The sequence below is a fragment of the Vulpes lagopus genome, chromosome 5, assembly GCF_018345385.1.
Source record: "Vulpes lagopus strain Blue_001 chromosome 5, ASM1834538v1, whole genome shotgun sequence".
NCBI classification, from domain to species: domain Eukaryota; kingdom Metazoa; phylum Chordata; class Mammalia; order Carnivora; family Canidae; genus Vulpes; species Vulpes lagopus.
In genome coordinates, this window is record NC_054828.1 from 15608961 (window position 1) to 15636643 (window position 27683).

Genomic DNA, 27683 nt, shown 5'->3' on the forward strand with positions numbered 1-27683 from the left:
ACCAGTTACCCCATCCCCCAGCCCACCTCTCCTTCCTCAACCCTTTGTTTCCTAGAGTTAGGAGTCTCTAATGGTTTGTCTCTGTCTCTAGTTTTTCCCATTTATGTAGCTTCAAAATATCTCTCCCTAAAAAAATAAAAAATAAAAATAGGGAGAGATATTTTGAACCTATGTAAATATCCTAATATCCTTTCTCCTTATACTTTCAGCCATTGATTTTAGTATTCAGCAATGGATCTAGCCTGAAACAATTACTATGTGCTATTCCAGTCATGATTTTTTCATTTCATCTATTCTTATGTAATGAGGAGTTGTTGGAATTCTTATGTAATGAAGAATTCCCATTTACTTATTTAATAATTTATTTGTGGAATTATGTACATGAGTATTTGTATTTTATTCTTTGGGTTATAAATCTATTACTGTCACTTTTTAAAAAAAATTTGGCACACATCTTGTTTTTTCAGTATGCACCCATTTTATTTCTCTGGAGTATTTTCTTACTTTCTGGCATCATGAGATGTTGGTTGTTCAGCTTTGGAAACAGCCATTGCAGTGAACTCTGGTTCTTCTTATTGGACAAGGTTGTTTAGAAACCAAGATCTGGGTGCTTATTTCATCTTTTATAGTCTTTTTTCTTTTTTGGCACTTTGTTTTTTTCACAGTCCTTGTACTGTGGAAACCTCTGAAAAACCAGAATTATATGTGAAATAAAATTATCATTATTAGGAGGAGAGAACCTTATGATAGGAATGTCAGAAAACCAATAGTATATGTAGCTCTGTCACTTGCTTTTTGTACATGTGTTGAACAGATTTTATGTAGTTCCATTTTAATCCCTAAAGCCTAGAAGTAGATTTTAAAGCTGATTTTTGGCCTCTTCTCATGGTGTCATGATGCACTGTTTTCTAAAAATACACATGAAATAGTAAGAGTCCTAGATTTCAGATACCTTTATGTGACTTGGGGGTTAGGGAGGCATAGATTACAGAGTCTTATGCTAGTGTAAGTCAACCTCAGAAGTTAAAAACTACTTCAAGTAAAAACCAACTTAAACTGCTATCACAAAGTGCTCATCAGTCATATTCTTTGTAAAATTTTACAAAGATTCCTCAGTCTAATTACCTTCCTTTGATATGTCCTTTAACAACAGGGACTTCAAAAACAGAACAAAATAATAGGGACTTCAATAATACAGTGTATTAATTACTATAATAATAAATTTGCATGTCTTATTTTCATTAAACTTGGAGACTCTTGAGGACTAGAAATCTGGATTTATTTTTTGTGTCCTGTGTAGGTACCCACATGTTGGTTGTATAAATGAAAGACTATACTCAGAATATGTGATTCTACATTTTATTAGATTGCTAATAATTAACTCTCAAATATCTCTAAAAAGAGTAAAAATTAATGTGAATCTAAATTAATCTCTTTACCAAATAAGAAATGGTGATATATTTGGAATTAATTTAGTTTTACTTCATGCGTTTCTCTAAGCCTAGAACAAATTCTGAATATAGTTATATAGCCTGCATAAGGAAAGTGACATTTCTTACTTTCAACCGTGAAATCAAATATATATGGAATGTGTTTGAGGTCCATGACTAGTTCATAACCTCATTTATTAGTAATTAAACCAAACTGGCTCTTTTTTTATTACTGAAAACGTAGGATTCTCAAATTTCAGTTGGATTGTTCCTTCCTACCACCTTCTACTTTCCCCTTTTTCTGACTCTTTTTTTTAAAAATTTTATTTATTCACGACACACACACACACACACACACACACACACACACACACAGAGGCAGAGATACAGGCAGAGGGAGAAGCAGGCTTCATGCAGGAAGCCTGATGTGGGACTCAGGACTCCGGGATCATGCCCTGGGACAAAGGCAGACACTAAACCGCTGAGCCACCCAAGCATCCCAAAGATTTTATTTATTTATTCATGAGAGAAAGAGAGAGAGAGAGAGAGAAAGAGAGAGAGAGAGAGAGGCAGAGACACAGGCAGAGGGAGAAGCAGGCTCCATGTGGGGGACCAGACGTGGGACTCAATCCTGGGTCTCCAGGATCACGCCCCAGCGATGCTAAACCGCTGAGCCACCTGGGCTGCTCTCCTTTTTCTTTTCTTTCTTTCTTTCTTCTTTTTTTTTTTTTTTTTAAAGATTTTATTTATTTATAGACAGAGAGAGAGAGGCAGAGACACATGCAGAGGGAGAGGGAGAAGCAGGCTCCATGCAGGGAGCCCGACGCGGGACTCGATCCCAGGCCTCCAGGATCATACCCTGGGCTGCAGGCGGCGCCAAACCACTGTGCCACCGGGGCTGCCCTGCTCCCCTTTTTCTGACTCTTATCATCCTGTCCCCCACTCCCTCTCTCTCTGTCCATTCTCGCTTCTCTGCCCCATCATTCTTTACTTTTTTGTTCCATATACTCTTGTTTCTATCATGTGTCCTTACTTCTTTCTCCCATGTGTCATCATATCATTACCCATTTGTCTTGTCCTTCCTACCTTCTTTCCTTCCATCAGTCATTCTGTCCATCCTTCCTTCTAGGAATATATACGTTTATCCCTTGCTTCTGTCTCTCCAGACTTCATCCATCCTTTTTCTTTTTCCTTTTCTCTCCAGCCTTCTTACTGTCCTTCTGTCTGTCATTTCATCTGTTCATACCAAGTGAAGGTCCTTTCTTCCGTCTGTTTTTCTTTTATCTAGTTTTATGACTACCATCTGTGTGCTGATGACTTCAATATTGTATCTTCAGCCTATACTTCTGCTTTGGACTCTAGACTTAGTAATTCCACATCCTTTGCTATCCCTTAAATTTCTATCCAGATTAAGTTGTTCTTATCATTTTCACTATTATTACCACTCTTATCTGTGCCACCATCATCTCTCCTCTACAGAAGTGAAGTAGCCTTCTGAGTGGTCTATTTTTGCCGTTTCTAATACCCATTTTCTACCCAGAAGTCCAAGCAATTATTTTAAAAGTTAATTCACACCATGTCCCTGCTTCTCCTCTAAACTGTTGAAAGGATTCCTGTTCTTACTCAGAATAAAAGTCAAAGTCTCTATGTGATTCAACACCTAGTGCATCCTTAACACCATTTATCATTTTCTTTTTTTTCTTTCTCCTCACTGATTGGCCTCTAAGCATATTTTTTGTCCCTCAAACACAAGACCTCATATATCTGGGCCTTTACCCTCTGTGAATATTCTGTTTTCTCAGTTATCTGTATAGGTCATTTATTCTCTTAAGTGTTTCTCTCTGCACACATGGCATCTTCATTATTTTATATAAAAATATATTTAATGAATGCAGTGACCAAAAAGGCAAAAACTCCACTCTTGTAGAATTTATATCTAGATGGAAATGAGAAACAAGCAATAAATATAAGAATAATATATATTAGTATGTAAGAGCATGTGTTAAAAAGAAAAACATAGCAAGGAAGGAGGATCTGGATTGCTAGGGGCAAAAGTGAGGGGAAATCAATTTTAGTAAGATGGTCAGAGAGCGTAGCACTTCAGAGGTGATATTTGAGCTCAAAGAGCTGAAGAAAGTGAGAAATTGAACCATGTATATATATGAGGGGAGTGTATTCTACATGGAAAGAATAGCTTATGGAAAGGCACTAAAGTAGGAGCATTTCTGTCATATTCTTATATTCAAGTGATCTCAAAGAGTGTGTCTAGAACAAAGTAAAGGAAAAGGAAAGTAGTAGGAGATGAGATCAGAGAAATAACTGTTGCCCAGGTTTGTCCTGTGGGGCCTAGAAGGTGATTTTAAGGACTTTTTTTTTTTTTTAAGATTTTATTTATTTATTCATGAGAGACAGAGAGAGAGAGAGAGAGGCAGAGAGACACAGGCAGAGGGAGAAGCAGGCTCCATGCAGGGAGCCTGACATGGGACTTGATCCCAGGTCTCCAGGATCCTGCCCTGGACTGAAGGTGGCATTAAACTGCTGAGCCACCTGGGCTGCCCAGGACTTTTCTTTTTTTATTTTATTTTATTTTATTTTATTTTATTTTATTTTATTTTATTTATTTTTTATTTTTTTATTATTTTTTAATTTTTTTTTTTGGACTTTTCTTTTTTGATGGATGAGAAGTCATTGCAGTTGGAGGGTTTGTTCATGACCACTTGGTGTTTGGGTGAAGACCGGGCAGGCAATGGGGGTAAGTATAGAAGCAGTGAGATAGAAGGTCAGAAATGATGGAGGATTGAAACAGAGTGTAAGGTAAAAGTTAGTGAAAAGTAGTTAACATTCTGGATGTATTGTGAAGCTACAACTGATGAGATTTGCCAAAGTTTTACATGTGGGCTACAAAAGAAAATAGAATCAAGGACAGTATGATATTGCTCACCATTATCCATTTCTTACCTGAGCGTATGAGATATTTACCTCCTTATCTCCCTGTACAGTTTAGTGAAGCCACATAACTAGTTATGGCCAGTGAATTGTGTAAAGATGTACTTGGCTGAAGCAGGGTAAAGCCCCTATATTGTTCTCCAGTTCCTGCTTTGAAGGAGGCCTTGTGTTAAAAGTATAGAGCCACAAGATTAAAGGAACTGGATTGGTAAAGTCACCACTAAGAGGGTAGCTACCTGGAGTTGCAGTAAGCTCAGCATGAGCATCATAGAATTTTTTGTTTTATCAAGCTGCTGATTGGGGGGGGGTCGGTTGTTACCTAATATAAGCATATCCTATTCCAATCAGGTGGCACTGTGGCCTGGGTAACTTGAAGGATGGAATCATCAGTAACTAAGATTGGGAAAGACTGTGGGAAGAGAAGATTTGAGGGAATTTTCAAAGGAAGATGTTGAATCAAGGCTGTAGAATATTTAAAAAACCCTTCTGTGACCACTGTATATAAAATTACACTCCTCCAATATTCCTCTACTGTATTTTTATTTTTTTTCCATAGAAATGATCACAACTGAAGTACAGTGCAGTAATTCAAGAGCTTAGAATCTGAAGTCAGGCAGGCTGAATGAGTTTTAAATACTAATTTTGCTACTTTTCTATTCATGTGTTTTTGGGAAAATTACTTATTCTTTATGCTTCAGTTTCCTCATTTATAAATGAGGGAAATACCTATATCAAAGGGTTGTGTGTGCTTATAAAGTGCTTAGAGCAGCATCTGATAGTACACTTCCTAAGTGTTTGCAGCTATCATCATCATCGTTATCATGAAAACTTCATGAGACCAGGCACTTAATTTTGTTTTTCCTTTATCCCAGGGACCAATGTTAGTAGGCTCTCAATAAAGTTTTGATGAATAGATGGATGGATAGATTGCATGAGAATGGCTGTCACTTTTTGCAGTAATGTCAATGTGGGTAAGATCTTGACCATTGGCCAAACCATAGACAGACCTGTGATAGGTGCTGGGTCATAGATTTAGAAAATTTTTTTTCAGCATTATTAGTCTTTTTCTTTTCACCTATAGAAATTGAAATTTTATTAAGTGAAAAGTGAAATATAATTAATTTTTTCCAGCTCTATTGAGATAAAACTAGTGACATAAAGTGACATAAAACTAGTCTTTTTTTGGAAGGAGAGAAATCTCAAATAGTACTATTCAACTACAGAGAAGAATTCTACATAGATCTGGGACAGCATGCTTTTGGCCACATGTTGGACAGATTTTATTTAGTTGTATGTAAATCCTTTAAAGCCCACAAGTACATCTTACACTTAATTTTGTTCTAACCTGGTAAAGTCACAACGCTGTGGTTTCTAAAATTAGAGAAGGAATAATAAGAGTTCTAAATTATAAATAGCTTTGCGTGACATTTGAGGTCAGAGAGGCATAAGTTACATAGATTGTATTAGTGTAAATTGATTCTAGGAATTAAGTGATTTTTTTAACCCTTTTTAAGTCTTACTATTCAAATAATTTTTCTGTGTTTTTCTTTTTTTATATTGATAGTATTGTTGCTCATATCATCTGTAAATAATCAGGCCTTTGTTTCTCCTTTCTTATTCTTATACCTTTTATCTCTTGCTCTGTTACTTTTTCAGTTAGTTCTGCTAGCCAGGTTGATTAGAAGTGGTGAGAGCATGCATCCTTGTCTTCTTTCTGATCTGAAACCCAGTGGTGTCTTTCTTTTCTTTTTTTAAAGATTTTATTTATTTATTCATGAGAGAACAGAGAGAGAGAGGCAGAGACACTGGCAAAGGGAGAAAAGCAGGGTCCCTGTGGGGAGCCCGATGTGGGACTTGATTCCAGGACCCTGGTATCATGACCTGAGCACAAGGTAGACACTCAACCACTGAGCCACCCAGGTGCCCCCAAACTAGTGGTTTCAGTATTTTACCATTAAATATGTTTTCTGTAAGTACTTTTTTTTGGATGCTCTCTTTCACGTTAAGGAAGGTACCTTAGACCTACCCAGTCTTCCCTAATATTAATATCTTAAACAGTATCTTAGAAGCACTAACTAACCTCCAGATGTTATTCAGATTTCCACTAATGGTTTTTTCCTATTCCAGGATCCCATCCAAAATATCACATGGCATTCAGTCATATGTCTCCTTAATCTCTTCTATGACAGTTTCTCAAGTTTTTCTTGTTTTTTATGATCTTTATGGTTTTGAGTACTGGTTATGTATTTTTGTAGACTGGCCCTCAATTTAGGTTTGATTTTTTTTTTCATAATTAGACTAGGATATGGGTTTTGTGAAAAACCCATAGTGGTAAAATGTGCTTCTCATCATACATATCATGTCAGGATGTACGGGATATCAACATGTTGTGATGTTTATTCTGATTATGTGGTTAAGGTGCTGTTTGCCAGGTTTCTCCACTGTAAAGTTACTATGTTATCCCTTTCCATTCAGGAATGGGAAATTTTATTTTCTTTCAACCCAGTCTGTAAAGACAGGCAAGTTCCCTTGTTGCTCTATACTGTGACTTAAGACTTATGCCTTATTTTATATTTGAACTATTAATAGAGCTCTTTGAAATCCAGGTTTATATTGAGGGTCTTTTATTGGCTTCCTCACTTTGGATGGGCCTTGGGCTTTATCTCTGGTCCTTCTCAACTTGGATTAAGCTAAGGGTTTTCGGTGGTCTATAGAAATTCTCTAGGTTAAAGCTGACCTTAGTAACCTACTTACACTCTTGTGACTCCTTACTTTTGGGGCAGTCCGGTGAATTATGTTTAAAAGTTTTGTTTTGTTGTACCTGTTAGTTTGTTATTAGTTATTTCTGTAGGGATATCTTAATTCAATGTTCTGTCAGCAATGGAATTTGGGAGGTTTCTTTGTCATTGATTTTGAACATATTTTGAAGTGTTAACACTGGATTGGGGGGGGGATATAAATCTTAGCATAGGAAGTATGATACTTGTATCATTCTCCCAGCTTCCTCCCACCCCCAGCATAATACAGTTCTTAAGAAATCCTGATTTAACGTTACCTTTTTTTCTGCTTTGATTATCCTTTCCTATTTTTATCCTCTTGGTCAACTACTTACGGATTCCAAACTCTGCCTCAAATGTTTTCTTCCTCATGCCTCCCATGTCCCTTTTCCCTGCTCCCATACACAGAGTTAGATTACTTCTGTGCTGCCATAATACACCATTAAGAAATTTACCATGTGGTACATAAACATCAGTGTTTGGTTTAATATTATGGTAGATGTTATTCTCTTTACCATTATTTGGTGTCTTTTTCTGCAGGAAGTTTATTTTATACTTTCAGCCTTTCTTGAAGTCTGGCTTGGCCGTGTGACCTGCTTTGACCAATTGTGAGCAGAAATGCTTTCGCTTATCTGCAGTAGATGTATATATCATGAGTGAGAAATAAACTTTAGTTATTTTAAAACACTGAGCTCGGGCAGCCCCGGGTGACTCAGTGGTTTAGCACCGCCTTCAGCTCAGGATGTGGCCCCGGGGACCCAGGATCGAGTCCCGCATCGGGCTCCCTACATGGAGCCTGCTTCTCCCTCTGCCTGTGTTTCTGCCCCGCCCCCTCTCTCATGAATAAATAAATAAAATCTTAAAAAAAAAATTGTCTCCCTCTTGACTCTCCCTCCCTGTATCTCTGCCCTTTTCTGTCTGTTCTTTGTTTCTATCTTTATTTAACCCCACCATCTCTGTCCTACTCCCCATCTCCTACCCTGTATCCCCCTCATTCTTAACCTGAATTGGTACCTTTTAGCAGTTCCAGAAAATTCTCAGTCATCTTCAGGCCTCTCAGCCTGCAACTCAGATTAACTTCCTGTTTCCTTGGATATTTTGTGATTGCTTAATTTTTGGTGGAATTTTTAAAATGGAAATTGAGGCATGGATTTGAATACAGAGAGGATTTATAATTTCTTTTAAATTATTCCAGATTACAATCTACCTGGGACCACTTTAAATGCAATTTTATGCTTGAGGTGTTTGGGACCACTTAAATTCCATGAATTGGTATTGAGATTATGCTTTTGGGCACAAGGTATTTTTTAAAATAAATTTTTAATTAAAAAAATTTTTTTAAAAAGATTTTTATTTATTTATTCATGATAGACATAAAGAGAGAGAGAGAGGTAGAGACACAGGTAGAGGGAGAAGCAGGCTCCATGCCGGGAGCCCGACGCGGGACTCGATCCCGCGACTCCAGGATCGCGCCCTGGGCCAAAGGCAGGCGCTAAACCACCGAGCAACCCAGGAATCCCCTAAAATAAACTTTTAAAAATAATTTTAGATTTATAGAAAACATACAAAGATAGTGTAGAGAGTTCCTGTGTAATCTCTACCCAGTCTTCCCTAATATTAATATCTTAAACAGTATCTTAGAAGCACTAACTAACCTCCAGATGTTATTCAGATTTCCACTAATGGTTTTTTCCTATTCCAGGATCCCATCCAAAATATCACATGGCATTCAGTCATATGTCTCCTTAATCTCTTCTATGACAGTTTCTCAAGTTTTTCTTGTTTTTTATGATCTTTATGGTTTTGAGTACTGGTTATGTATTTTTGTAGACTGGCCCTCAATTTAGGTTTGATTTTTTTTTTCATAATTAGACTAGGATATGGGTTTTGTGAAAAACCCATAGTGGTAAAATGTGCTTCTCATCATACATATCATGTCAGGATGTACGGGATATCAACATGTTGTGATGTTTATTCTGATTATGTGGTTAAGGTGCTGTTTGCCAGGTTTCTCCACTGTAAAGTTACTATGTTATCCCTTTCCATTCAGGAATGGGAAATTTTATTTTCTTTCAACCCAGTCTGTAAAGACAGGCAAGTTCCCTTGTTGCTCTATACTGTGACTTAAGACTTATGCCTTATTTTATATTTGAACTATTAATAGAGCTCTTTGAAATCCAGGTTTATATTGAGGGTCTTTTATTGGCTTCCTCACTTTGGATGGGCCTTGGGCTTTATCTCTGGTCCTTCTCAACTTGGATTAAGCTAAGGGTTTTCGGTGGTCTATAGAAATTCTCTAGGTTAAAGCTGACCTTAGTAACCTACTTACACTCTTGTGACTCCTTACTTTTGGGGCAGTCCGGTGAATTATGTTTAAAAGTTTTGTTTTGTTGTACCTGTTAGTTTGTTATTAGTTATTTCTGTAGGGATATCTTAATTCAATGTTCTGTCAGCAATGGAATTTGGGAGGTTTCTTTGTCATTGATTTTGAACATATTTTGAAGTGTTAACACTGGATTGGGGGGGGGATATAAATCTTAGCATAGGAAGTATGATACTTGTATCATTCTCCCAGCTTCCTCCCACCCCCAGCATAATACAGTTCTTAAGAAATCCTTGATTTAAAGTTACCTTTTTTTCTGCTTTGATTATCCTTTCCTATTTTATCCTCTTGGTCAACACTTACGGATTCCAAACTCTGCTCAAATGTTTTCTTCCTCATGCCCTCCCATGTCCCCTTTTCCCTGCTCCCATACACAGAGTTAGATTACTTCTGTGCTGCCATAATACACCATTAAGAAATTTACCATGTGGTACATAAACATCAGTGTTTGGTTTACATATTATGGTAGATGTTATTCTCTTTACCATTATTTGGTGTCTTTTTCTGCAGGAAGTTTATTTTATACTTTCAGCCTTTCTTGAAGTCTGGCTTGGCCATGTGACCTGCTTTGACCAATTGTGAGCAGAAATGCTTTCGCTTATCTGCAGTAGATGTATATATCATGAGTGAGAAATAAACTTTAGTTATTTTAAAACACTGAGCTCGGGGCAGCCCGGGTGACTCAGTGGTTTAGCACCGCCTTCAGCTCAGGATGTGGTCCTAGAGACCCGGGATCAAGTCCCACGTCAGGCTTCCTGCACGGAATGGAGCCTGCTTCTCCACTCTGCCTGTGTCTGTGCCTCTCTCTTTCTCTGTGTCTTTCATGAATAAATAAATAAAATCTTTAAAAAAACAAAACAAAACAAAAAACGAAAAAAAAAATAAAAAAAACACAACAACAACAACAAAAAACACTGAGCTCTTTGGGGGTTTGTTCAGTGTAAACATATTCTGTCTTGATTGACACCCCCATCTTGAAGGCAAAAACTATATTCTGGCAATTTTTTATGTCCTTAAAGCTGTTGGACTAGTTTCCGTAAAACATTTTAGATTATTATATACCCTGTAGGAAAGCAGCATTATATAGTGCAAAGAGCATGGGTTTGGGGTCAGACATATTCAAATTAAATTTTTTACTTTATTGGTTAGCTGAGTTACTTTGGAAAATGTCCTTGTTGAGTTTTAGATTCGTTCTTTAAATGGGATAACTTATAAAGTTGTTGGAAATACATGTAAAGTATTTATATTCCGAGAATGTTCTTTCCATTGGCTATTGACTCAAGTCTTAAAAATTCCTTTCTACTAATTAAGGAATCAATCCCATTTACAATTCCACCAAAACCAATAAGATACCTAGGAATAAAGCTAACCAAAGAGGTGAAAGACCTGTCCTCTGAAAACTATAAAACACTGATGAAAGAAATTGAAGATGACACAAAAGAATGGAAGACGTTCCCTGCTTATGGAATGGAAGAACAAATATTATTAAAATGTCTATAATACCCAAAGCAACCTACACATTTAATGCAATCTCTATCAAAAATGCCAGCAGCATTTTTCACAGAGCTGGAACAAACAATCCTAAAATTTGTTTGAAAACACAAAAGACCCCAAATAGCCAAAGCAACCTTGAAAAACAACAGCCAAAGGCATCATAATTCTGGATTTCAAGTTATATTACAAAGCTGTAGTTATCAAAACAGTATAACACTGGCACAAAAAATAAATACATGGAAAGGAACAGAAAACTCAGCAATGAACATGCAGCTAGACCAATATATGGTCAATTACTCTTTGACAGCAGGAAAGAATATCCAGCGGGAAAGAGACAGTCTTTACAACGAATGGTGTTAGGAAAACTGGACAGCAATGTGCAAAAGAATGAAACTGACCCACTTTCTTACACAATTTACAAAAATAAATTAAAAATTGATTAATTTTTTGCAAGATCTGAAACCATAACAACCCTAGAGAAAGGGATCTCTAGGTGGCTCAGCGGTTTAGCGCCTGCCTTTGGCCCAGGGCATGATCCTGAAGTCCTGGGATCAAGTCCCACATCCGGCTCCTGTCATGGGGCCTGCTTCTCCCTCTGCCTGTGTCTCTGCCTCTCTCCCTCTCTCTGTCTCTGTCTCTGTCTCTCATGAATAAATAAATAAAATATTAAAAAAATGATAGAGGAGAACATATGCAGTAACAACCTCTTTGACATTGGCTGTAGCAACTTCTTTCTAGATGTAACCCCTGAGGCAAAGGAAATTGAAGCAAAACTAAACTGTCGAGACTTCATCAAAATAAAAAGCTTCTGCAAAGCAAACATTCAACAAAACTGAAAATCAGCCTGTGGAAGGGGAGAGGATAATTGCAAATAACCTCTGATAAAGGGTTGGTATCCAAAATCTATAAAGAACTTATAAAACTCAGCACCAAAAAAACCCCAAGTAATTCAATGAAAAAATGGGTACAAGACATGAACAGACATTTTAACAAAGAAGACATCCGGATGGCCAGCAGACACATGAAAAGTTGCTTAACATCACTCCTCATCAGGAAACTGCAAATCAAAACTACAATGAGATATCACCTCACACCTGTCAGAATGGCTAAAATCAAAAACCCAAAAAACAACAAGTATTGGTGAGGATGGAGAAAAGGTGAACCCTCTTGTACTCTTGGTGGAAATGCAAACTGATGCAGCCACTGTGAAAAATAGTACTACCTCAAAAAGTTAAAAATAAAACTACCCTGTGATTAATTGCACTACTAGATATTTAGCCAAAGAATAAAAAAATACTAATTTGAAGGGATACATGTACCCAAATGTTTGTAGCAGTATTATCTACAATAGCCAAATTATGAAAACAGCTCAAGTGTCCATTGACTGATGAATGGATAAAGAAGTGGTATATACATACACATACACACACACATATATACATACACAATGAAATATTATTCAGCCTTTAAAAGAACAAAATCTTGCCATTTGCAACAACATGGATAGAGCTAGAGAGTCTTATGCTAAGTGGAGTAAGTCAGAGAAAGACAAATACATATGACTTCACTCGTGCAATTTAAGAAATAAAGCAAATGAGCAAAGGGTAAAAAGAGAGGCAACCCGAGAAACGTTCTTTTTTTTAAAAAAAACATATATTCGATGTGTATCCAGTTTTCTTTTGTTTTAAAGATTTTATTTATTTATTCATGAGAGACACAGAGAGAGAGGCAGAGACATAGGCTGAGGGAGAAGCAGGCTCCCTGCAGGGAGCCTGTTGTGGGACTCAGTCACAGGACCCCGGGATCACGACCTGAGCCAAAGGCAGAGGCTCAGTCACTGAGCCACCCTGGTGTCCCAAGAAGCAGATTCTTAACTATAGAGAACAAATTGATGGTTACCAGAGAGGAGGTGGGTTAAATAGGTGATGGGGATTAAGGAGTGCACTTGTTGTGATGAGCACTGGGTGTTACATGGAAGTGTTGAATCACTATATTGTATACCTGAAACTGATATTAATTTATGCTGTATGTGAACTAACTGGAATTTAAATAAAAGCTTGGGGAAAAAATCTCTTTCTCTTGCCTTCATGAATTTATTTGGTTAGTCATTAGATAAATATTTTTTGAACTTCTGCTATATGTTATACATTGTCTAGGCGCTAGAAAGTGGATAACAAGATCGAGTCCCAGTCTAAGGAGGTTACAGTCCAGTAGCCAGTAATTCTCGCTCCCTATATCCAGCTATTAAAATCATACTAATAATTGCAAGGCCTCTCTCTATGATCAGCACATCTTTGAAATTTTTGCCTAAATTTTTCCCCATCTCAAAAAAAGAAATCAAAAAGTGATTTCTCCCTCTTGTTTTTTTGTTTTGTTTTTTTTTTTTTAGATTTTATTTGTTTGAGAGAGAGAGAACATGCACGTGTGCATGAACAGGGGTGAGAATCAGAGGGAGAAGCAGACTTTCTGCTGAGCTGGGAGCCTGACTCAGGACTCGATCCCAGGACACAGGGATCATAACCTGAGCCGAGGGCAGAGGCTCAACCCACTGAGCCTCCCTGGTACCCTTTCCCTCTTGATTTTTTTAAAGCAATAGTAATGTTATCCATACATATCTCTTATAATATATGTTGCATTCTACCTGGCAGGTTCTATTATATTCATACACGTCATGTATATTTTTAAGTTTCTAGATTTTCAGCTTCTTGAGCATTGAATATACCTATCACTTATCTTCTATTTCTCAAATCAATGAAATTAGTGAATAATGAATAATATCACTCCTTAGAGGTGTTTTAGGAATTTGTAGGGCATCTTTGTTCATCACAATAATTGGAGGGCACTAGTGGAATTAGTGAGGAGAGGCCAAGAATGAAAGACTTTTTGCAATGTTCAGGACAATCTCTCAAGATAAATTGTTGTCTTGAGTCCCAATAACTTTCAAATATTCTGCCAGATGTTTCATGTAAGTGAAAAACTTATGAAATTCTCTGAATCTAGAGCCTAAGTCCATGTTTACATGTAAGTGCTAGGTATTTCTTATGAAATTTTTATTGTATTTTTTTAAGATTTTATTTATTTGACAGAGAGAGCACAAGCAGGGGGATCAGGAGTGGGAGAGGGAGAAGCAGATTCTTTTGCTGCTTAAGAGACTGAGCCATGCAAGTGCCTCCTTATGAAATTTTAATGTATACCGTTTTCCTAGAATGTATTTATTTCCTTTGTAAATTAAGGAAAGATAGTACTTTTTGTCTAGAATTTTTACTAAGTCTTACTCAACATTACAGAAAATCATGTCACCAAAGGCAGTACTACTTACAGTGTTTGAGTCACCAATAATACAACTGTATTACTCTGTTTTTGTAGCTCTTGAATTTATCTTTTTTTTTTATTTATTTATTTATGATAGTCACAGAGAGAGAGAGAGAGAGGCAGAGACACAGGCGGAGGGAGAAGCAAGCTCCATGCACCGGGAGCCTGATGTGGGATTCGATCCCGGGTCTCCAGGATCGCGCCCTGGGCCAAAGGCAGGCGCCAAACCGCTGCGCCACCCAGGGATCCCAGCTCTTGAATTTAAAATGATTCTGGATGTAGGTTAGGCATTCAACTAATTCATTGTTTTCTTTTGTTATACTCAGATATTTACATTTGGAAGTATGTGTTATTTTTAAAATGTAAGTGACCTTCCTTTAATTTCTCCCATATATTACAGTAAAGTATTAAATTAATGCTTTAAATTTGTGCATATAGATATGCTATATTATCTATAAATTTCTTTTTTTAATTTTTATTTAAATTTCAGAATTTAAAAGAGGACACTGCAAAATATTTGTTGTAAAAAGCAACATTGTGTTATGTTATAAATTCTGTGATTGGGATCCCTGGGTGGTGCAGCGGTTTAGCGCCTGCCTTTGGCCCAGGGCGCGATCCTGGAGACCCGGGATCGAATCCCACGTCGGGCTCCCGGTGCATGGAGCCTGCTTCTCCCTCTGCCTGTGTCTCTGCGCCCCTCTCTCTCTCTCTCTCTCTCTCTCTCTATCATAAATAAATTAAAAAAAAAAAAAAAAGATTTAAAAAAAAAAATTCTGTGATTTATGACTATTAGAGCCTGGCAAAGTAAAAAATTTATTTAAAAATATATACTTAAAAATAAATAAATAAATAAATAAATAAATAAATAAATAAATAAATAAATAAAAATATATACTTAATTACTATTGAAAATTAAACTATTCTCTTTAGGGAAAATGTATATCACAAATATTCTAACAATCTGAATAATGATTATTTAATGATTATTAAATGAAAGCACCAAAAATTTGTTACAAGCCAAAAAAATCATATCCAAACTTTATTCAATTTATAGAGAGAAAGTTTGCTACTTATAATTTTAAAGTTTTCTAATACAACACCATAGACTTTGGTTAATGATTAAGATTGTCTGCTTGTTTTCTTTATTATAATTAATATGTCCAGACCCTAATTTTTATTTTATTTTTTAAAGGATTTTGTTTATTTGAGAGAGAGAGAACACAAGTGGGAAGAACGGCAGAGGAAGAGGGAGAAGCAGACTCCCCACTGAGTAGGGAGCTGGCCCTGGGGCTCAATCCCAAGACCCAGGGATTGTTTCATGCAGAGGACGGAAGATATTTTCTATGTGATTTTAATTATTTTTTAAATTAGCTTTTTAGGGTCAGCAATGAATTATTTTGATTTAGATACTCTAAGTGTAATTTTCTTCTTTGAGCATATGATAAGATATATTTTATAAACTAAAGTGAAGAACCAGATGGTTTTAATCTGGTATGATACATGTTAATTTGTATGCCTTGTTTTCAACAACCGTGGGATTATGTTGTATCCCATCATTGCCTTTTTTAGACTATTTTATAGACAGAACTAGAAATTCTGGTTACATAAAGCTATTCTAGCACAGGCGAAAAAGTAGGTCATTGTGACGGGGAGTATACCAAACCGCCCATTGGTTGCTATAGCAATGACCTACTTTAAGAAACTATTTCTGTTGATTCATGTTGAAATCATCTGTTGGAAATGGTATAAGGAAACTCATGGCATGTAGCTTTTTTTTTTTTTCTAATGGCAGTAAGTTAGTGATCTCTGGAGGTTTAAAAAAAACTTTAATATTTTTAAAGCTAAGGAGTTTATTTTCTTACTTAACACCCATTCTATTTATTTTGAAGTGATGCAGTTAGTAATGTAAATAACAGGAGAACTGTGCTTCTGTATAGCTAATATAATTATGCAAAGAGTTGTAGTGAGTTTTACTACCCTTTGGTCTTTAAAAACTGACCTGTTGCATGTGGTTAATAGCTTTATTAACTGAGCCTCCAAATGGGTATCGTAATATGCCACATTAAGAGAAGATCAGAAAATATGTTCCTGTTAAAAGTGTACCTTATGTATTTTCAAAGTATTATATTGAATTATTCCATTGAATATTAGAGGCCTGTTCTGAGGCACATGTAATATATAAAGGCTGAAATTGATGTGTTCTCTGGAACACACTGAATCTGAACTTTGGCAGAACTGACTCTTCCTGATTAAGGGTAAAGGATGAAAGGTTAGATTTTTATATAACACCCTTTCAAATGACATTATTATCCCTTTAGCACTGAAAAGAAATCTTACATGTCAATGAGTTGATACTTTGAACCTCTCGGATATTAGAGGTTTCATTTTATGCTATTATCAAGGAAGGATTATATACTTAGATAAGTTGATTCAGGATCTTAATTGCACTGTGCCTTTGTGTGTGTGTGTGTGTGTGTGTGTGTGTGTGTAATTTTAATTCTAGTGTTGTTAACATACAGTGTTATATTCATTTCAGGTCTAAATATAGCGATTCAGCAATTCTGTATATTACTCAATGCTCATCAAGATAAGTGTACTCTCAGTCCCCTTCCCTATTTCATCCATTCTCCCACCCACCTCCCCTCTGATAGCCATCTGTTCATTCTCTGTAGTTAGAAGTCTGTTTTTTGATTTGTCTCTTTCTTATCCCCTCCTTTGTTAATTTGTTTTATTTTTATTTTTTTAAAATTTATATTTATTTATGATAGTCACACAGAGAGAGAGAGAGATAGAGAGAGAGGCAGAGACATAGGCAGAGGGAGAAGCAGGCTCCATGCACCGGGAGCCCAACGTGGGATTTGATCCCGGGTCTCCAGGATCGCGCCCTGGGCCAAAGGCAGGTGCTAAACTGCTGTGCCACCCAGGGATCCCTGTTAATTTGTTTTATTTCTTAAATTCCACATATGAGTGAAATCCTATTGTTTTTCTCTGACTGGCTTATTTCACTTAGCATTATACTTTCTAGATGACTATATGTTATTGTAAATGCCAAGGTTTCATTCCTTTTTATGGTTGAGTAATATTCCATGGTATATCTAAATATATGTATATCTGTATATCTTCTTTATCCATCTTTTGATGGACACTTGGGCTGCTTTCATTGTTTGATTATTTTAAATAATGCTATAATAAACAGGGGTGTGTGTATCCCTTTGAATTAGTGTTTTTGTGTTTTTTGGGTAAATACCCAGTAGTGCAATCCTGGATTATAAGAAAGTTCTATTTTTAAACTTTTTATTTTATTTAAATTTTTAAATTTTTTATTTTAAACTTTTTTTTTTTTTTTTTTTTTTTTTGCAATGAGAAGGGATGGGAAGGGAAGGGGGAAGGGGTATTTTAAACTTTTTGAGGAACCTCTATACTGTCTATAGCATGACTGCACCGGTTTGCATTCCCATCACCAGTGCACAAAAGTTCCTTTTTCTCCCATCCTCACCAACACTTGTTTCTTGAGTTTTTGATTTTAGCCATTCTCATAGGTGTGAGGTTGTTTGTCATTGTGGTTTTGATTTGCAGTTCCCTGATGATGCATGATGTTTATCTTTTCATGTATCTGTTGGCCATCTGGATGTCTTCTTTGAAGAAATGTCTATTCATTTCTTTTGCTCATTTTTAATTGATTATTTGTTTTTTGGGTGTTAAGTTGGATGTTTGGGTGTTAAGTTCTTATATATTTTGCATACTAACCTTTTATTGGAATATGTCGTTTTTAAATATCTTCCTCCATTCAGTAAGTTGTCTTTTAGTTTTGTTAATTGTTTCCTTCTCTGTGGAGAAGATTTTTATTTTGATGTAGTCCCAATAGTTTATTTTTGCTTTTGTTTCCCTTGCTCCTGTTATATATCTATTCATGTTCACATTGCCTTGTCACTGGGAAAGATTTTCAATGACCCTTTGTTCAAAGTCACATTCAAGAGAAATTATGAATCTGAGACAATTCTCCATACAGATGTAAGCATCCAGCTAATTATCTTCTGTTTTCATGCCCAAGTATTTACATATAGAAATATATGTTACTTTTTTTAGAAATATAAATTATTCCAAGAGGAGAATAATGATAACTTCTGCACTATCAAGTGCTAGTAATTCTACCAGGTGATTTTATAGTGTTTCTAGTTTTTTCAACAAGCAAGATAACTCTATGGGTTTGGGCTTTTTTTTTAATTCTATTTTTAATTTTTTCAATAGGTTAGTTTGATCACATGGCATTCGTTTACTAAATATAGAAACCAAAACACAGGGTAAGAAAACTGCACAGTTAGGAAAGAGACATAGATACTAATTTGAAATACATCAGAAGGGGAAGAATACATAGATACTTAATTTCAAATACATCTGATATATTTGAAATACATCAGAAGGTGATGTCTATATATGATAGCTATAATATAAAGAGAATATGAACATTTCTCTAGGATGAGGCCATTGTATCCTATGGTAGTTTAGATGATGGGGAAATTACTTTCACCTCAAAGACTGAAGATAAATAGGATATGAACTTGAAGAGATGGAAATTGAAGAGAAGGAAATTCTAGGCTGAGGGAAGATCATGGAGCAAATTCCAGGAGAGTGGATATGTGGCAAGAAGAGTAGTTTCATATGGTGGGAAGGAAGGGGGAATGGTAAGAAATGATCCTGGGGGGGATCCCTGGGTGACTCAGCGGTTAGCGCCTGCCTTTGGCCCAGGGTGTGATCCTGGAGTCCCGCGTCGGGCTCCCGGCATGGAGCCTGCTTCTCCCTCTGCCTGTGTCTCTGCCTCTCTTTCTCTCTCTCTGTCTCTCTCTCTCTCTCTGACTATCATAAATAAATAAAAATTAAAAAAAAAAAGATTTGGTGTAGTACATAAAATGGATTAGAATAGGGAAGAGATGGGATCCCTGGGTGGCGCAGCGGTTTGGCGCCTGCCTTTGGCCCAGGGCGCGATCTTGGAGACCTGGGATCGAATCCCACGTCGGGTTCCCGGTGCATGGAGCCTGCTTCTCCCTCTGCCTGTGTCTCTGCCTCTCTCTCTCTCTCTCTCTCTCTCTCTCTGTGTGACTATCATAAATAAATTAAAAATTATTAAAAAAAATAAAAATCCAATTTCCTTATAAAAAAAAGAATAGGGAAGAGATGTTGGTAGGAAGGTGTTAAGGCATTGCAATAAATAATACAAGGTATTATTTGTTCAAAGTCACATTCAGGAGAGAGAGATAACAAGGGCTAGAACACAAGTGGTATGAAGAATATGAAGAAGGCGACCAAAAATAATAGATAACACATAATTGTGCTTATTATGGATCAGCCACTGTTCTGAGGGCTTCAAGTGTATTAGTTAATTTAATTCTCACACATGTTGTGATTTAGGTGCTATTACTATCCCTGTCACATAGGTAAGGAAAATTGCACTTTTCAGGATTTATTGAAGGACAGTAATTTGTTGCTAGACTTGTTAAATTATGTGACATCCATGTAATGGAATGCTATGAAACCATCAAAATTGATGCCATAGAAGTATGTCTATTGCTTTGAAAAGATATTTACTGTGTTAAGCCATGTTTTCAGTAGATACAGTATTTCTGTTTGTTTTACTCTGAAAGACTGTATGTTCCTTATCAATTTTGTACCTTTTATGAAGTAAAAAAAAAAAAGCAAGCATGTTTCTCTCATCTTTACTCCCACCCCAAATTCCCACTCCCCAAAGGTAGCTGTTACTAATAATTTGTAAGTATCCTGCCAATACTTTTCTTATGTACATATAGCATAAGTAAATATGTGCAAATTTTATCTTATGAAAATAATAGATGCATTTGGGTTTAGAAGTCACAGTGCAAAGGTACTATATTTTTTAAAGTACATATATTTGTATTTACTTCTCTGTATTTGGGTGTACTTCTTTAATTTTTATGTGAAATTACAATGCTGTAGATGATAACATCTGTGGAAGAAAAACATCATACTATGGAAGAAAAACAACATACTTAAATATATCTATTCCTTTGTTTTATGCAGTATCAAAACAAAATTATCTCTTTGGTTGCATTTTCCATTGTAGCATGTTGCTTTAGTCCATAGCATTCTCTACAGTGTTTTTTTTAAAAATTTTTTTATTATTATTTATTTATGATAGAGAGAGAGAGAGAGGCAGAGACACAGGCAGAGGGAGAAGCAGGCTCCATGCACCGGGAGCCCGACGTGGGACTCGATCCCAGGTCTCCAGGATCGCGCCCTGGGCCAAAGGCAGGCGCCAAACTGCTGCGCCACCCAGGGATCCCCACTCTCTCTACATTGTTTTTGGTTCATAGGGTGTTTATTGAAAAGAATTAAGAATGTTTATTTAGCCTGTGAACAAGAAAGGGAAAAATAAGGCCAGTTATTAATTAATCCAGGCTTACTTGTTTATTTTATGCATTAATCAGGTTTTTTTTTTTTTCTTTTCCCATTTTTTTCCCATCTGTCATTGACCTGTTTCACCATATGGAAACATTTCCATTCTGAAACTAATGGTACAAAAGAGATTTGAGGATTATATCTGCCTTGGATTATCCTTCCAGGACATTTTAGTTTTGTACTGTTTAAGAAAATGTAAATTTGCTAGTTCATTCAACTTCTTAATTTTTTATCTGACTGCTACAGTGTAAAAAAAACTTTTATCAAGCAAATACATAAAATTAGATGCTTTCTAATAAAGATCACCAAACATGATAAATTATTCAATTATGGATAACTTTCTAAAACTCAGGTACTTTTGTGTTGGTTTAACAATAACAATCTTCTCCCCCAAAGTATTTGTACATTTGTGGTGGTAGGTTGGGGTAGGGGTCAGTGTTAGAGCAGTGACTGGTTCCAAACCCAGACAGAGCAGGTATGAGGTAAAACATAAATGTGAAGATAGAAGAGTTTATTTCCTATTTGTTTAACACAATTATGCGGCATCCTAAAAGTGATATGATGGGAGTCCTTGTGAGTCCTCAGTGAAAAGAATATCAAACTTGACTAAGTATACTGATGTTACTAATAACTACAACTATAAAAAATTAACAAAACTTTCTTGATGAAATGATGGGATCAGAATAGGCAGATGATTTGGACTGAACAACTTCCTAGAATAATGGTGTCCGGTAGAACTTTCTGCAGTGATGGAAATTTTCTTCACCTGTGCTGTTCAATATGGTACGACTAGGCACACGTGGCTGTTGAGAGGCCTTAAAGTGTGGCAAGTGTGACTGAGAAACTAAACTGTTAATTTTGATTAAATTTAAATGACTATATGTTCTTAGTAGCTACAGTATTGAACAACACATTTCTGAAACATGCCTTTCATTCATATTTACTACTCACAAGTAAGACACAATCACTATTCTCAGAGACCATGTGATTACATGTAATCACTGTAGTTAAAAAAAAAAAAAGGCATACAAATATTTAACCTTGTGATCAGATACATGAAAGAAGCAGAATTAAGAGGAAATAAGATATGTCCAGCTGAGGGGAATAAAATCTACATGAAATGTTAGAGAAATTAACATGAGGCAAACAGGTTGAATTTTCCAGGGGTGACCTCTTTTTCAGATTTGCCCTTAGAGACTGCTCCATTTCTTCACAATAAAAGATGTACAGTAAGCAGTCTTTTGGTGCTGCCCCAGAATTTCCCAACATATCAATCATGTGTAAATCTTGTTGATACTTATTTCATTGAGAAAAATCCATCTGTCTCATGGAATTTTTCTTTTTTAATTAACCTGGAATTAACTGAGTTAATGCCACATAATTTAACAACTTATTATCAGTTTTTTTAATTATATAAGAAACTTGAAATTTGGCATTATGTTTTCTCTCTCTTAGATGATTACAATAGCCCCTAATACTCAAATTCTTAAATTACTCACTTGCTTGGAGTGATTAAATAGGATGTTTCCATTTTTTTTCAGTAGAAAAAAATGTCCTAGATTTTTCAAAGTGGCTTCTCTGTTTGAACCTGAGTTCATTTCATCAATGAAACAAATCACTTCATTTAATTATATAATTTTTATGTTTACAAATTAAACATTGCTAACATTCACTCACTATTATTTCAATGGAAGTTAGTGATTTAATTTAGGGATTATATTAAAACACCAAGAAACTTGTAATTAAAAGATTATAAATATAATTTCTGAAAATAGTAATTTATAGATCAGTTAGAAATAAGATAAGAGCTAATAAAATTATGAGGTTGGCATATCAATTTTTAGAATAATATGCTTTTGTAATACTTTATCTTCTAAACATGCATGTTTAAGAATTTTAATATTTTTCTCTCTGTAGATTTTTGCTTCAATGTCTTGAAGACCTTGATGCCAATCTGCGAAAGTTAAACTCTCGTCTGTTTGTGATTCGTGGACAGCCAGCAGATGTGTTTCCCAGGCTTTTTAAGGTAATCTTTAAAATCTTTGCATAAAGTAATAATCTTTTGTCAGAGAAGACACATATTTGATATATAAAGTATTTGAGGTAATTTAAGTTTTGGGAAATTCTTTTTATTTAATAAAAGTTCACATGGCAGAATCAGACAGTGAAAAAAGTGATTTACAATGAAAAGTTAAATCTTCCTTCTGCCTTAAAGTTCTAGTTCCCTTCCCAGAAGCAACAACTACTACCAATTTCTTATGTATGCATTAGAAATTTTTTTTGCATTAATAAGACTATATATGTGCATGTATCTGTATCTATTTATCTAATACCTGTAGGTCCATCAATATATATAAATCTGCATTTATGTGTGTTACCATCCCCCTTTCTAATAACAAAGATAGGACACACATATTTTACACCATATGTGCCATGCTTAGCAAATGCTAAGCGAAATAAGTCATAGAGAGACAAATACCATATGACATCATTCCTATGTGGAATTTAAGAAACAAGCAAGCAAAGGAAAAAAAATCAAGAAAACAGACTCTTAATTTATTTCACCCATCCCTTACCCCCCACCACCCCCTCTTCTCTGGTAACCATCAGTTTGTTCCCTATAGTTAAGAGTCTGTTCATGTCTTCTGCCCATTTCAAGACTGGATTGTTCATTTCTTGGGTGTTGAGTTTGATAAGTTCTTTATAGATCTTGGATACTAGCCCTTTATCTGATATGTCATTTGCGAATATCTTCTCCCATTCTGTAGGTTGTCTTTTAGCTTTGTTGATTGTTTCCTGTGCTGTGCAGAAGCTTTTTATCTTGATGAAGTACCAATAGTTCATTTTTGCTTTTATTTCCCATCATAAGATGGGTCTTGCAAGAAGTTGCTGTGGCCAAGTTCAAAAAGGGTGTTGCCTGTGTTCTTTAGTATTTTGATGGATTTTTGTCTCACATTTAGATCTTTCAGCCATTTTGAGTTTATCTTTGTGTATGGTGTAAGAGAATGGTCCAGTTTCATTCTTCTGTATGTGACTGTCCAATTTTCCCAACACCATTTATTGAAGAGTCTGTCTTTTTTCCAGTGGATATTCTTTCCTGTGTTGTCAAAGATGAGTTGACCATAGAGTTGAGAGTCCATTTTTGGGTTCTCTATTCTGTTCAATTGATCTATCTGTTTTTGTGCCAGTACCATACTATCTTGATGATCACAGCTTTGTAATACAGCCAGAAGTCAGGCATTGTGATGTCCCCAGCTTTGGTTTTCTTTTTCAACATTCCTCTGGCTATTTGGGGCCTTTCTGATTCCATACAAATTTAAGATTATTTGTTCCAACTCTGAAGAAAGTCCGTGGTAGTTTAATAGGAATTGCATTGAATGTGTAAATTGCCTTGGGTAGCATAGACATTTTCACAATATTTATTCTTCCAATCCATGAGTGTGGGATGTTTTTCCATTTCTTTATGTCTTCCTCAATTTCTTTCAGAAGTGTTCTGTAGTTTTTAGAGTATAGATCCTTTACCTCTTTGGGTTAGGTTTATTCCTAGGTACCTTATGGTTTGGGGTGCGATTGTGAATGGGATTGATTCCTTAATTTCTCTTTCTTCAGTCTCATGGTTAGTGTATAGAAATCCCACTGGTTTCTGGGCATTGATTTTGTATCCTGCCACATTGCTGAATTGCTATATGAGTTCTAGCAATTTTGGGGTGGAGTCTTTTGGGTTTTCTATTTACAGTATCATGTCATCTGCAAAGAGGGAGAGTTTGACTTCTTCTTTGCCAATTTGAATGCTTTTTCTTTCTGTTGTTTGATGGCTGCGGTTAGGACTTCTAGTACTATGTTGAATAGCAGTGGTGAGAATGGACATCCCTGTCATGTTCCTGATCTTAGGGGAAAGGCTCTCAGTGTTTCCCCATTGAGAATGATATTCACTATGGGCTTTACATAAAGGTTTTTATGATACTGAGAAATATTCTCTTTATCCCTACATTTTGAAGAGTTTTAATCAGGAATGGATGCTGTATTTTGTCAAATGCTCTCTCTGCATCTATTGAGAGGATCATATGGTTCTTGTCTTTTCTTTTATTGATGTGATCTGTCACGTTGATTGTTTTATAAATGTTGAACCACTGCACATGCTTATTTGAATAAGAGATTAATTCAGCAGATAGTGATTGAGTGCCTATTATGTACAAGACAGAGTTCAAGGGGGTATGGATATTCTGGTGAACCAAAGAGAAGACATTCCTACCTTGGCAGAGCTTATATGATAGTGGGAAGGAGGCAGATAATAAACTAGTAAATATGCAATGTCAGGCAGTAATAGGTACTAAAATAAAGTGTGGGATATTAAGTGCCGAGGTGAGGGAAGGGTAATTACTTTATATGGAATCATGGGAAGCTTAACTTCGAAGATGATCTATATGACAAACATGTGAAGGGACTGAGCCATGTAAATATCTGGAGTGTGATATTGTGAATCCACAACATTTTGCACCTTGTTCCATCAAAAGGTCAAGTTTAAATCTGGGGTGGCCATATAACTTATTTTGACCAACTGCCAAGGACGACACTGAGTTCCAAATCCTAAGCCTCAAGCAACGTTGAAGTCTGCCTTTGCCCTTTTAGAAAGCTTTTTGTATCATGCAGAGAGTATTGGCTAAAATATCAAATTATGGGAGACTGTGTAGAGATAGAGGGCCAATCAACAGCCAGCACCAACGTCTGAGATGTAGAAGAGAGATTATTTTAGATCCTTTAGGCTCTGCCAAGCTGTCAGCTGATTGCAAGCTCATTTGTGAGCCCGGGTGAGATCAACAGAACCACACCATCTATTAATTGACAGACTTGTGAGGATCATTTTGAGCTGCTAAGATTACTGTAACATGGGGAAAGAATGTTGTAGGCAGAGGGGACAGGAGTTACAACGGCCTTCATATGGAAGTGTGCTATGACTTGTTTAGGAACAACAAGAAGGCTAGCATGACTAGAAGCAGTGAGTGAAAAGCAGAGAAAGGGTCAAAGAGGTTGCAAGGAGCCAGATCACAGGACTCTGTTTATAGACCATGTTTAAAAGTTTGGCTGTTACTCTGAGTGAACTGGGATGCCATAGAAATTTTTGAGTAGGAGTGATATGATTTCATTTATGTTTTCTTTTTTTTCTTTATTATTGAAGTATAATTGACATTCAATTTTTTTTTTTTTTAATTCGACAGAGAGAGAGAGAGGCAGAGACACAGGCAGAGGGAGAAGCAGGCTCCATGCAGGAAGCCTGACGTGGGACTCGATCCTGGGTCTCCAGGATCACACCCCGGGCTGCAGGCGGCGCTAAACCGCTGCACCACTGGGGCTGCCCTTGACATTCAATATTATATTAGTTTCAGGTATAGAGCGTATCAGCTTAACAATTCTATGTATTAGTGCTCACTGTGAGTGTGGTCACCGTCTGTCACCATACAATGTTATATATTATTGATGATATTCTCTATGCTGTACCTTTTGATCTCCATGACTTATTTATTTTATAACTGGAAGTTTGTATCTGTTAATCTCCTTTATCTATTTTGTTCCTTTTCCTACCCACCTTCCATCTGGCAACCACCAGTTTGTCCTCTGTATTTAAGAGTCTGTTTGGTTTGTTTGTTAATTGTTTTGTTTTTTAGATTCCATAAATAAGTGAAATCATATATTTGCCTTTCCCTGTCTTACTTATTTCACTTAGAATAATATACTCTAGGTCCATTTGTATTGTTGTAAATGGCAAGATTTCATTCTTTTTTGTGACTGATAGTCTAGTGTGTGTGTGTGTGTGTGTGTGTGTGTGTAGACACACACACGCAACATCATCTTTATTCATCCATCTGTCAGTAGATACTTAGGTTGCTTCTGTATCTTGACTGTTATAAATAATGCTGCAGCAAACATAGAGGTACATATATCTTTTGAATTAGTGTTTTCATTTTCTTTGGGTAGATACCCAGTAGTGGAATTACTGGATCATATGGTATTTCTATTTTTAATTTTATGAGGAACCTCTATACTGTTTTCTTTCTTTTTTTTTTTTTTTTCTCTATACTGTTTTCTACAGTGGTCGCACTAGTCCATATTCCCACCAACATTGCATCGAGGTTTCTTTTTCACCACAGTCTTGCCAACACTTGTTATTCCTTGTCTTAATACTAGCCATCCTGAATGGTGTGAGATGGTATCTTATTTGTGGTTTTGATTTGTATTTCCCTGATGATGAGTTATATTGAGCATCCTTTTTTTTTTTTTTATCTGTTGGCCATGTGTATATTTTCTTTGAAAAATGTTTATTCAGATCCTTTAACCATTTTGTAAATTTAAATTTAATTAATTAATGTATAGTATATTATTCATTTCAGAGATAGAGTTTAATGATTGATTCATCAGTTGCATATAATACCCAGTGCTCAGGACATCAAGTGCCCTCCTTAATGCCATAAGAGACTCTTAGCTATAGGAAACAAACTGAGAGTCATTTGGCCATTTTAAATCAGATTTTGGGGGGGGATTTTGATGTTGAGTTTTATAAGCTCTTTATATATTTTGGATATATCATTTGCAAATATTGTCTTCCATTCAGTAGATTGTCTTTTTTGTTTTGTTCATTTCCTTCATTGTGCAGAGCTTTTTATTTTGGTGTATTCCCAATAGTTATTTTTTATTTTTATTTTTTTCCAATAGTTTAATTTGCTTTTGTTTTCCTCGTCAGAAGACACATTCATAAATATGTTGCTAAGGCTAATATCTCAACAATGAGAAGAAAGTGAATATGCCACAAAATCATGGGTTGGTTTTTTTTTTTTTTAACCTACTAGGGAGTTGAGGCCACAGAGAAACCTAAACTAAATTCCTTAAAGAGATGAACCTTTCATAGAAAAGAGACTC

At 36.0% G+C, this 27683-nt stretch overlaps 1 protein-coding gene across 2 annotated transcripts in view; it reads left to right on the top strand.

The window, feature by feature from the left end:
• Positions 1 to 27683, top strand: part of CRY1 (cryptochrome circadian regulator 1) — a 98804-nt gene that overhangs the window by 42439 nt on the left and 28682 nt on the right. For both annotated transcript variants that reach the window (XM_041757410.1, XM_041757409.1), the window contains exon 2: positions 22689 to 22797. In XM_041757410.1, coding sequence (XP_041613344.1) covers positions 22689 to 22797 — 109 coding nt within the window. The remainder of the gene's footprint in view (positions 1 to 22688; positions 22798 to 27683) is intronic.